The following is an 11253-nucleotide window of genomic DNA, read 5'->3' as shown; positions in this document are numbered from 1 at the left end:
TGCTGTTAATGCGCATGTTCTGGGAGGCGGAGTGGTGGAACTGCGCATGTCTAACGAGTGGAGGTGCGGCCGAAAAGGCGGTGCGCTGCGGAGGCGGGGCTTCGGTGACATCGGCGGTCGCGGCTGATCTCTGCCTGGCTGTCAGGATGGCGGGGAGGGGGAAGCTAATTGCGGTGATCGGAGACGAGGACACGGTGACTGGCTTCCTGCTGGGCGGCATAGGGGAGCTTAACAAGAACCGCCACCCTAATTTCCTGGTGGTGGAGAAGGATACTACCATCAATGAGATCGAAGACACTTTCCGGTACGGTAGCTCGCGAGGCCTGAACGGGACCCTCTGCTGCCTAGTGGCAGCGCGGGAAGGTGGGGGCGGCACTAGGCTTCCAGACCTTGACCGAAGTATCAGACCCCGTCCTCCAGGCTCAGGGAAGTCGGTCCACCCGCCCTTCCGGAGCGAAGACCTCCGTATGGGACCGGGGCTATGTCGGGTCCAGAAGCTCCCCCCTCACATGACCGTGTGTCAGGAAAGAAGGGGAACAGAGCTCGTGACAGGCTGGCGCCGCGCTCGGCCCAACCTGCCCCGCCGGAGCTGGGCTTTTAGAGCGCCTAGGCCCTGGAGGGGGCCAGACTCAGCTTCCCTGCAGGGGCCTCCCCAGTTCACCCGTAGAGCAGGCTTGGGCATTGCAAGCACTCTTTTGCGAGTTGACCCCTAAAAGAACCACACACTCTGAACACCTGGGCAGTGAGTTCGGCTTTCTTTATTTTCATATCCCTTTGAGGCCCCAATCATGAGGTAAGGTAGGGAGTGGGTATTCCCACTTACAGGTAGAAAACTAAAAAGTTCACAGAGGTTAAGGTGCCTACTAAAGTCATACAATGCTGAAGAGACTGAGCAGGGAAGGGATTTGAACCTGGTCCCCACTCTTTCTGCCTTCCTTAAGCCAGGTCTACACTCTGCTTGTGCCGCTGTCTTCTGTTTGCTTTGGAATTTCCCATTGCCCTTAGCACAGTAGACAGAATATCAAGACTGTGTCCTACCTTCTGCTAAGACCTTGCACTTCAAATATGCATTTCCTGTCCTGGGTTAAGAGCAATAGTTTCAAAATGTAGGTGCAGGCATGTCCCTTAATCCAGGAGGTGTCCTGATGACTAGAATTGAGGGTGCCAATCCCCCCTTTTTTCCCACACCTCTTCTCTAGGGCCCCTGTGCCAAGTCTCAGGAACAAACCACTCTTACCTGTTTCTCCCTAAACAGCCCAGTCCTGAGCTGCCGGCTGAAACTGGTTCCCGCTGCCTGGGGGATGATAGGCCCTTACCTGGGAGCTGATCTCTGCTGATCCCTAAGCAGTCTGGTAGAGTGACCCAAGTTGTCTTGAGAGAAGAACAAATATTACTGCAAGAACTTTCCAAGTTTCCAATCAAAAGGGACCTCAGAAATCATTAAGTATAACCTTCCCTAGTGTTTGGCACAGAGTAGGTGCTCAGTAAATAGTTTTTAAGGAGTAAATAAATTAATGAATGGGTCACATGGAATGGATCACATGAAAGTAAGATCCCAGCGCCAGGTTCTCTATGTGGAAAGTGTGATTTCCTTGGTCACTAATTTTCCTCTTCCTGTGTTGTGTTCTTGACTCAGGCCAAACTTCCCCTCTGATCTACCCCCTGCCCTTAGCAGCATAGACCTTGAGTGGTCTCAACAGTGCCCCCTTAAAAAATTTAATGTTTTCTTTTGAAAAGTTAATGTGTTCATGTGGTTTCTAAATTAATATTTAAAAGATACACACATTGAGAAGTCATACTCTCACCCCTGACCTCTTCTACTTCATTACCTCCTTCCTCCACCCCACAGATAACCACTTAGCTTCTTCGTTATCTTTCTGCAGATACAAAGGACAGACATATGTATTCTTATCTTCTCCTTTCTTACATGAAGGCAGCATATGGAATACACCAGCATGCACCCTTATCTTCATTATCACTTCAGCTGGGAGCCTTCCAAGCTGGGGAGGTAGAAGCTGTAGCCCTTAGCTTTTGAATGAAATTGATTCTGAATAGAATGGAGCAAGTTTAAGATAGCAACCTTTTCCCTTGTCCATTGTGCTCTCTGGATCAAGCCTGCTCCCCTTTGCAGCCCAGCCCACCAACTGAGAATGGACCGCCCTGGACTCCCTTCTCATCTCTCCCAACAGGCAGTTTCTAAACCGGGACGACATTGGCATCATCCTCATCAACCAGTACATCGCAGAGATGGTGCGGCATGCGCTCGATGCCCACCAGCGCTCCATTCCGGCCGTCCTGGAGATCCCATCCAAGGAGCACCCCTATGATGCTGCCAAGGACTCCATCCTGCGCAGGGCCAGGGGCATGTTCACGGCTGAAGACCTCCGCTAGGGGACTCCCCATAGCCCTGCAGCCTCTTCTGAGGCTTGCCATCAGCCCTTCTCTAAGATTTGAGCCTCTGATTTCCAATTCCCTGCCCCTTCCCACTCCACTGAGAGGCTAGGCGAGGGGCTTCTAGGTTGCTGGGGCTCTGCCATTAAAATCAAGGCTGGTTAGGGTACAGGAAGCCTGAGTGTCTTCTCTCCACTACCTCTTCCCTGTGCTGTTACACAGTGTCATTGTTGATGTTAAATTAAAGTAACGTTCTTGCTTCTCTCCAAACTGAGGCTGGGTGCTAGAAAGGACACATGTGGGATGAGGCCGTTGGGTGGGGATTGGATTGGCAGGGCTGGAAAAGATTCCGCCAAAGACTCAAACATAGAAGAGTTGGACTGAGGAGATTGTGCCAAGAGTCCTCAGAAACAGAGATGACCAGCTCTGGCAGGGAGGAATGAAGGAGGCTGGCATCCAGACCCCTGGTTCCCTGACTTGAGTCTGTATTGGCTGGGAGGGGACATGACTTCAAGGGATGGAAGCGGAATTCACCGGAAACCTGTAAGTCTTTGATACTAGTCTGGGTCCTATCAGAGGTTTGGGGGTCAAGGCTCTTGGCCAGTGGGCCCTGGCCTGCGGCTGCCTCAGCACACAAGGCATGTGAGGTGTGCTGAGGGCATGGCTAGTGGAACCCTGGCCCTGTGTGAGGTGATGCACTGTTGCCAAGTGACTGGTCCTGGGCAGCCACCTGCTGTCAGAAGGACTCTGCTTGCTGTGCTCAGCACTCAGCTGCAGTCACCTTCATCCTGCTCCTTCCCTTACCACCATGTCTCGGCAACTTAACATGGACACGGTGAGGCAGAACTTCTGGAAGGAGGAATATCTGAGGGAGAAGATGTTGCGCTGTGAATGGCACCACAAGTATGGGTCAATGGTGAAGGCCAAGCAGAAGGCCAAGGCTGCAGCCCGCCTTCCCCTCAAGCTGCCCACCCTCCCCCCTAAAGCCCCACTCTCCCCACCTCCTGCCCCCAAAGAACTTCCTTCCAAGGCCCCCGGCCCTGCCCCGGAGGCTCCTATTCAGTCAGAAATGTACCCAGTACTGCCTGCCACCCGGGCCCTGCTGTATGAAGGCATCTCCCACGATTTCCAGGGCCGCTACCGCTACCTCAACACCCGAAAGCTGGACATGCCAGAGATGCGCTATCTCTTCCCCATCACCACCAACTTCACATATGGCTGGCAGCTGGGTGAGCCCCCACCTCCCGGGATTATTCACCCCACAAACACGGAGCACCTGCCATGCACCAGGCAGAGCTCTTGGCACTAGGAACATGAGATACATAGACACTCCTTTCGGGGGCGTCCATTCTAGTGGAGGGTCCAGGCCATAAACTTAAGAGCAAGAGGGACAAGTTCCATGATGAAACTAGGGTGTGATGGGGGAGGGTGCGGGTGCTGCTTTAGACTGCATTGTCAGGAATGGCCTCTCTGGGGACCTTAAAGGCTGAGTGAGCTAAGTGACTAGGAGAAGGAGTTTGGGCTTTATTCTAAGTGCAAGGGGAAGCCATGGAGTGTTTTAAACAGGTGACTGATACTGATTTACTTAAATCACCTTATCCATTAGGTAATGGCCTTTTCAGGGGCAAGAGTAGATGCTAGCAGATGGTTGAGTTCTCCTGTCGAGAGATGACCGTGGCTTGGACTAGGGTGATTAGCAGTAGAGCTGAAATAGATTCCAGGTGCTTTGGAGGAAGAATCAGTGGAACTTACTGATGGATTGAATGAGAGAAGAAAAGAATGCAATGGTGATGCCCAGGTGTTTGGCTGAAGCAGCTACAACAGGAGAAACTGGGAAGGAAGCAGGGCTGGGGGTGTGTGAAGACAGGTGTCAGTAGGTCAGCTGTGTATGGGAGTCCCATCTGGAGGGAGGTCAGAGCTGAAATGCAAGTTTGGGGGTCATCAGAATACAAGTGCTCTTTAAAGCTGTGAGATTGGGCAAGCTCACCCAGGGAGCTCCGGCAGAGGCCTGATCAAACAGGAGACGGCAGGGGGATGGCAAGGGGTAGGGAGATGTTGTTGACGAGAAGGCTGTCCATCTGGACTGAGTCACGGTCATCAGCTGGGAGGGAGAGGAGCAGAGGCAAAGGTGTAGTTTGAGATGAAGAGTCAAGGTGCGGGAAAAAGAATAGGCCAGTGAGTGTTGCGGGATTGCTGGGTGATGCAGAGCTGACTGTGGTCGTGAATTTTAAGTGAGACTACTCAGTCACGTGTTTTCTCCAGCCCCTGTAGTGGCTGCGCAGAAAAGGTGGATGGCTGGGGATAAACAGTTGAAACTTTGCTTAAAAAGTCCCCCTACTTTCCCCAGGACCCTAAAGAGGGAGGAAAGGGAGCAATTTCTGGACAAAAGCAGGAGGTGAGCCCAAAATGGGAGCAGCAGGTAGAAGGAAGCCAAACTGCCCCAGAGAAGTCTAGCTCTGTCTGCCCCTGTAACAGGCAGGGTTGGGTGTCCCACTATGGCCTCCGTGGAGGATCCTGAGGCTGGGGGAGATGGTGGTACACAGACGACTGGCATTGGGCCATCACTGCTGACTTGGGCAGCCAGCCAGCTCCCTGTTTTCCCATAGCCCACACTCCTCAGAAGCACTTCTTTTTATTTCTTCACACTTACAAAAGTGGATACAACACAGGCAGATTCCTAGGGTTATGCAGGCAGGGCTCCCATGTTCTGCAAGTTCCTTTCCCAGGAACCCATTCCTGGTCTCTGACATCTTTTCCCAGGCCCCCCAGTGAAGCAAGAACTGGTCTCCTGCAAGATGTGCCGCATTGAATCTTTCTTCCGCAAGAATGGGGCCTTCGCACTGCTTGACCCCCGAGACCTGGCCCTCTGACCCTAGGCCAGGCAGTGGGCTGAGGGGGGATAAAAAGAAATAACACACCTCTTGGTGGGGCAAGGCTGCCGTGTGTGTCTGTGTCTGGCTCTCCCAGGCGCTGAGGCTGCTTTCTGGGCCGTTCTGTATCTCTCTGACCTGCAGGTTGCCCTCTTGCTTTTTCCTTAACCCTCATCTCTTAATCATCCCTTTGAGGATTCAGCAGTGACTAGAGGAGTCTGGGAATGGTGAGCGATACTCTCCAGGCTCCTCATCGCCAGGGGGCCAGAGTAGCTGCTGGAAGTTCTGGGTGTTCCTGGAGAGAGAGTGGTCTGTCACCCCAGATGCCAGGGAAAGAGGACTGCCACCACCCCACAAATTTCCCCGCTCGCCCCCTCACCTGGCTCCGAGAGCCCACAGCCGCCCGGTCCTCTCCCGGTGCGCCCGCTCCAGCTGCTCCCGCAGGGCGCGCCGCTGCCCGGCCGCGTCCTCCTGGGGCGGTACGGAGCGCTGAGCGTCCGCGCCTCCCAGCGCCCGGGTTCGATGAGGCCAGCAGGGGGCAGCACCCGGGAAGGCCCGCCCCTCCCGCTCTCCGCAGGTGTCATTGCAAGTGCGTGGCGCAAGCACATCCGAGGGCCCTGGGTCGCGCCCATTTCGGCTGCCGCCTCCCGCCCGGGCAGGGTCGTTACGGCCCCACTGCCTTCTCCTGGGGGGGGTCTTGCCTGTGGTGGGAGCTGAGCTGGGTTGGGTGGGGGTCCCAGGGGGTGCACCCGGCAGTGGCGGTTCCTGGCGATGCGGAGGCGTTCCAGGACCTGGGGGAGGCGGCTGTCAGCGGCCGCCCCGCCGCGCCTCGGTGTCCCGACAGCATGCCCGCCCGCCCGCCCGGCCCGGCCCGGCCGCGCACCCGGAGCCGCTGCTGCTCACGGTCCTGCCGCCGGCGGCGCCTAGCCTCACGGTGCAGCTCCAGCAGCCGCTGAAGAGCCATCTCCTGCTGCACCGCGCTCACACCCGCCGACGACCTCTTCCTGCCCGGGGGCTCGGGCCAAGCGGCCTTCGAGGCCTTGGGGGCTTCGGCGCCACCCCTCGACTCCCCGAGGGCGCCCGGGAGCCCCGTGGAGCCGCCCACCTCCTGCTCCGCGGGGCTGGGGCTTCCTCCCGGGCCCTGAAGCGCGTGCGGATCGCGCACCAGGCCCGGGTGCCCCGAGGGAGCTGCAAGGCGCTCCAGCTGCCCGGAGTCCCCAGTGTGTCGGGCCGCTAGCATCACCACTCCTGGGCCTGGGAGTGGCGGCTGGGCTGGGGGCCTCGGGGTCGGAAGGGGAACCCACATTCCTTCCCGGGCGGGTCCCTGCTCTCCCACGGCCGATGCCGACTCTCCTATCCAGGCATCAGTCTTAAACTGCATCAGCTGGTTAGTCCTTCCCCGGGGGCCTGGGCTCTCCGGGCTTTCAGGCTGCGTCATCTGTTCTCCCACGGACCTGCAGAAGTCCCCCGGAATTCCCAGGGAGCCGCCTTCCTCCGAGGGCAGTGTAGGCGCCTCTCCCTGAGCCACCTCCTGGGCTTGTGAGAGACAGCCTCTGCCCTCGGAAGACTGAAGGATCTTCACTTCCGGGCCCTGAGGAGAATCTTCACTCTGCTCCAAGAGGGCCTCCTTTCTCTGACACTTAGAGTGATTTCTGTCTTGACCTTGAGGAGCCTCTTTGTTCTCACCCTGGGGGGCCTCCCACCTTTGCCCTTCAGGGACCTCTTCTTCCCTCAGAGCCTGCGTAGCCTCCACACTCTGACCCTGTTGTGTCTTCTCTCTCTTCCTCTGAGGAAAGTCTTTGTCCTTCCCCTGGGGGGCCTCCCCTCTCTGATCCTGAGGGGTCTCTTCTTTCTGCTCCTGAGGCTCCTCCTCTCTCTGACTCTGAATCATCTCAGTCCTTAGCAGTTTCTGAAGCTCTGCTCTCTCCTGGCCTGGGCTGCATCCCAGCCCCTCCAGGGGATCTTGGGGTTCTGACAGGCCCTGGGAGGGGAAGCTTGAGGGTCCTGGGGCTCCCTGAGCAAGCTTTTTCTCCTGTAGGCTCCTGGATGATGATCGACCGGGCCTCTGGGTTGTGGGCTCTGCTTGGCCTCTCTCATCCCTCTGGGCCAGGTCCTAGGAAGGAAGAACACTTTGTCCCAGGTTTTTGAGGCACCCCCTGTGCTAGGGCCATGTCCCCCATGGAACCCTGGAGACCCCAGTGGTTGCCCCAGTGGGCCCGTTGCCTTTTTTCCTGAATTCATTAAATCCATGTTATATAATAGAAAAGGTGCTTCATTGATAGTCCCTTCTTCCACCTGGCAGTGAGTGGGCTTCTCACCCCAGCAGCCTTCTCCCAGGCAAACCCCACCCCTGCTATCCCCAATCTGAGAGGGGTCTTGCCCAGGACCCTTCAACCCTTTCACCTTGAACTCTGAGCTTCCTGGTTCCCCAAAACTGCTGGTGGTGGTGGGGTTCAGCTCTTGTAAGCAACCTGCGGGACAAAGACTGATGTTGGGAGCCCTCTGCTCCTGTCCCAGCACCCCCCCCCATATTCCACCAGAACCAGAACCAAGAAACCTAGGGAGTCCCCAGCACGGAAGCAGGGAGGTACCCTGAGGACTGGTATTGGAATTTCAAGGCTGTCACAGTTCATCACTCCCCTTTTATTTACACAGTCTGCTATGTGCCTGTTTGTCAGGTTTGCCTGCCAACAGCTGACCCCATCTTCCTCATCCTCCCAGCCAAGGACCACCTCAGAGGAACCTGCACACCCTCTTCCTCAGAACCACCAGGGGAGGCCCAGGAGCAGGAAGGGACTGTTTTTACCTGGCTTGTCAGTCCTTCATAAGGACACCCCCCACTTTATCCCTGTGTGCCTGCCCAGCCCCACCATATGGACCTTAGTTTCTTACTATTTAGGATAATCCTCCTTAGCTCTTTCTTGGTTTCTGACAGAAAGATCAAGTGAAATTCAAGAAGTGGAATTTTAGGCCAGAGGCTAACCTAAAAACTGCAAGTCTTCCTAATGAACAAAAGGAATCTAAAAAAAGATGAAATGTCGCTGCTCCTTTGCAGCTGTGGAGGAAGGAGCATTGTTTTGCATCCATAAAACTAGTTAAAAGAACTTGATTTTGTAAGGTCTTAAATTGAGAACTCTCACAAGAAATGCCATATTTATGCAATATGGATGTGTGAATATTCATAACGGTAACCAAATGGGAATGCTCTCTGTGAAAACAAATCTGTCTTTTGAAGAGTTTTGAACAAAAGAATCTAACAAGACTCCCAAGCCTTTAGAAATTATTGCTATGAACTGTGAAAATAACCTCCAACCCCTGTCCCCTTGTCATTCTGATCTGTTGTCTTACTAGGTCATTTATTTCTCTGGTTGTAGTGTTGTAATTGATGTCTCCCACAATGTCTTCCCAAGTAATAATATACTTGTAAAAATCTCTCTGTCAGTCAGAAATAATCATTGGCACTTTCCTCCTCTCTCCCGGGCATGATGGCACAATTGAAGGCTTAGGACTTTGCCAGGCCTATTATTTAACAAATCACTTGAGAGCCTGTTTCATTTAAACTAACAGGCCCAGGGCTCACAGAATCCATCCTACTGAATTCTGATCGCCTGTTTATTGTCATACTCTCTCACCAGGCTATGATTTCCTTAGAGATGAGGACAAGTGACGAGCCAAGTCTCTCTTGTGCTGTTTCTCCCCAGTGCCTGGCATGCAGTTGGCAACTAGGCAGCTTGGAGTGGGCACTCAACCCTCCTCCCTGGGCAGCCGTGGACAGTGATTCCCAGCACTCTCCTCTCTGAACCCCAGCTTAGCTTTAGAATCCTCTTGGACACAGTGCCTGAGACAGCTGGTACTAATCAGGTGGAACTGGCATATAAAAGAAAACCCACCTGTTGTCCCTGGGTGTCCCTGGCACCCCCCAAAAGGTACGAGGCGAGGAATAGGTGAGGATGGACTGAAATCCCAGGACTTGGGGTGAGGGCTTCCCCAATCCTCCCAACCTAGGCTGGCCACTCCAGCCCAGGGACGCCTCTTCTCCTGGCTGCTAACCCCTCCTGTCAACGTACCAGGCGTGGACTCTGCAGGCATGCCAGGGCTCTCCCACCTTGGGTCTGCATTACTCCTGGCTTCACTTAGATCCCAGGCTGATGATGGGTCCACCGACTGCCCCCTGCAGGAATGCAAAGACTGCCTCAGATGCACCTCTTGCATCTGGGCTCTGGAGAGACAAGGGCACCCTGCCTCCCAGACTCCCTGCCCCCAGTAGGCTGCTAAGCCATCCCACTCCAACACCCAAGCTCAGTCCAGTTGTACCCATCACTGGGTCGCAGGAGCTGGAACTCGAGGTTACCCTTTCCAGGGGCTGTGGGCAACCATATGTATGGATACAATTGAGTGAGAGCCCCAGGAAGAGCTGGGGGCATGAGGAGGGGTCGATGGGCAGGGCTATGGAGAGAGACAGGACAAAGGATCCAGTGCTTGGTTGCTTAGTGTGGCAACATGGAGTGGATGAAATTCCCTGGGAGAAAGGCTCACCCCTCCAGGAGCTGATGAGTCTGGTTCAGGGAGTCCTCAGCAGGAGGCGATGAGCACAGCCTGGAACTCTGGAAGGGTTGGGGGATGCCTAGTCCACAGGGCATCATCCTCCATTGTAGTGGGCGACCTCTAGGCCCCCAGTGATCCCTCCTCCTGGTATCCGTGTCCTTGTGTGACCACCGTCCTCTTCCCCTCCAAGTGAAGGAGTTTGGAAATGGATCCATCCTGCCCACTCTAGCCTTCAGTTGAGACTGTAGTCCTGGCCAAAAGTGTTGGCTGGACACTTCCTCAGTGGTCATCGCTAACACCCTCTCCTGCCACAGCTACTAACCTGCCCAAAAGGCCTCGGGCAGTTGACGGCTGAGCTGGGACTGGGAGGCACATCCTAGTTTCCAGTCACCACAGCACCCTCCTTCCTGGAGGGAGGGACCGGGCACTGGGGCTGCTCAGGGTCTCATCTCAGAGGCACCCTGGGAATCAGTGCCTCTGCCCTCTGGGCCCCACCAGGCCTGCTTTCCTCCCACACTGCAGCCATGTCCAAAGGCTTCTAGGTGTCACCACGCAGTTGATTTGACCAAGATAGTTCACTATGGAATGGTAACGAGCCGGAACAGTCCTGGGTACCAGGTACAGTCCTCCCTGCAGCCCCCTGAGAAAGAGCTATTATCTTCCTCATTTCGTATGAGGAAACAGGCTCACAATCACAAGGAGTGTCAGCAGAGTTTTGAACCCAGATCCCTCTATCTCCAAGCCCTTCTATTTCTCAACCACTTTAAGTGTCCCAAAGTCCCACTGACTGCCCCCCTGCCTTCAGCTTACCCAACTCGTCCGCTGCTCAGAGCCCCCATCCATCCTACCATGGGGCATGCTGCACTGGCTCCATGCACATTGGCCCTGGCCTCTCAGACCACAAAGCTGGGCCCGGTGGGGCCAGAAGAGGCCCAGCCCCACCCCGGTCAGCAGCTCCAAGTCCCACAGGAGCTGCAGGAAGACAGGGTGCCAGAATGTGAAGGGGTACCCACCCTGCCCTCTGCCACATCCCCTGGCCGGCTGGACCTTACCTGCTCCTGGGCCCGCCGGCTCCGCTCCATCTGCAGCAGCACGGTGGGTAGCTCCAGGCCTGAGGGACAGGCCTGGCCCTCTTGTACCTGGGGAGGCAAAGTGGAATCAGGCCCCACGGAGAGCCCGCCCCCTTGGAAACAGTGCCCCACCGCCCTCACCTGCTGCAGGGCAGCCCAGAGCTGACCCAAGCCTGCAGGGCAGCGGAAGAGGCACTGGTACAGGGCCAAGGCCTGCTTGAGGCTACAAGGGAGCCCTCGGCCCCCAGGAGTGGCTGCCTGCTCCATGGGGTAGGGGGCCAGGGCAGATGATCCCGCCTTCCTCTCCCTCTGCCACTCCTCAGGAGAGGAGGAGGACCAGGAGCTGGGGACAGGAGCAAGGAGGAGACAAAGGCTCC

The 11253-nt window shown here is 55.8% G+C and overlaps 3 protein-coding genes across 3 annotated transcripts; 2 read left to right on the top strand and 1 right to left on the bottom strand.

Annotated features, from left to right (window-relative positions):
- The first annotated feature begins 67 nt into the window (after positions 1 to 67).
- On the top strand, positions 68 to 2661 carry ATP6V1F (ATPase H+ transporting V1 subunit F). The gene is made up of 2 exons (XM_010975639.3): positions 68 to 304; positions 2190 to 2661. The coding sequence occupies exons 1-2, from the start codon at positions 147 to 149 to the stop codon at positions 2389 to 2391; spliced, it is 360 nt and encodes a 119-aa protein (XP_010973941.1). The 5' UTR covers positions 68 to 146; the 3' UTR covers positions 2392 to 2661.
- Positions 2662 to 2706: 45 nt separating this feature from the next.
- Positions 2707 to 5283, top strand: SPMIP1 (sperm microtubule inner protein 1). The gene is made up of 2 exons (XM_010975642.3): positions 2707 to 3620; positions 5152 to 5283. Exons 1-2 carry the CDS (start codon positions 3200 to 3202, stop codon positions 5259 to 5261), a joined length of 531 nt encoding a protein of 176 aa, XP_010973944.1. The 5' UTR covers positions 2707 to 3199; the 3' UTR covers positions 5262 to 5283.
- Positions 5008 to 11143, bottom strand: LOC116154064 (retinitis pigmentosa 1-like 1 protein). The gene is made up of 9 exons (XM_064487804.1): positions 11018 to 11143; positions 10859 to 10945; positions 10617 to 10778; positions 9798 to 9865; positions 9329 to 9432; positions 7665 to 7732; positions 6145 to 7374; positions 5641 to 6052; positions 5008 to 5556 (listed from the first exon to the last, which is right to left on the bottom strand). The coding sequence occupies exons 1-9, from the start codon at positions 11141 to 11143 to the stop codon at positions 5444 to 5446; spliced, it is 2370 nt and encodes a 789-aa protein (XP_064343874.1). The 3' UTR covers positions 5008 to 5443.
- Between the last annotated feature and the right edge of the window lie 110 nt (positions 11144 to 11253).

Source organism: Camelus dromedarius, chromosome 7 (assembly GCF_036321535.1).
Source record: "Camelus dromedarius isolate mCamDro1 chromosome 7, mCamDro1.pat, whole genome shotgun sequence".
Classification (NCBI taxonomy): Eukaryota; Metazoa; Chordata; class Mammalia; order Artiodactyla; family Camelidae; genus Camelus; species Camelus dromedarius.
Note: the sequence above shows the minus strand (reverse complement) of the source record. Positions and strands in the feature narration are given on the sequence as shown.

Excerpts from the sequence above, each read along its gene's own strand:
- ATP6V1F (XM_010975639.3), top strand. The coding sequence starts at position 147 with ATGGCGGGGAGGGGGAAGCTAATTGCGGTGATCGGAGACGAGGACACG. Across the intron at positions 305-2,189 it reads GAGATCGAAGACACTTTCCG|GCAGTTTCTAAACCGGGACG; the intron begins GTACGGTAGCTC and ends CTCTCCCAACAG.
- SPMIP1 (XM_010975642.3), top strand. The coding sequence starts at position 3,200 with ATGTCTCGGCAACTTAACATGGACACGGTGAGGCAGAACTTCTGGAAG. Across the intron at positions 3,621-5,151 it reads CACATATGGCTGGCAGCTGG|GCCCCCCAGTGAAGCAAGAA; the intron begins GTGAGCCCCCAC and ends ATCTTTTCCCAG.
- LOC116154064 (XM_064487804.1), bottom strand. The coding sequence starts at position 11,143 with ATGGAGCAGGCAGCCACTCCTGGGGGCCGAGGGCTCCCTTGTAGCCTC. Across the intron at positions 10,946-11,017 it reads TCTGGGCTGCCCTGCAGCAG|GTACAAGAGGGCCAGGCCTG; the intron begins GTGAGGGCGGTG and ends TTGCCTCCCCAG. Across the intron at positions 5,557-5,640 it reads CTGTGGGCTCTCGGAGCCAG|GAACACCCAGAACTTCCAGC; the intron begins GTGAGGGGGCGA and ends CTCTCTCTCCAG.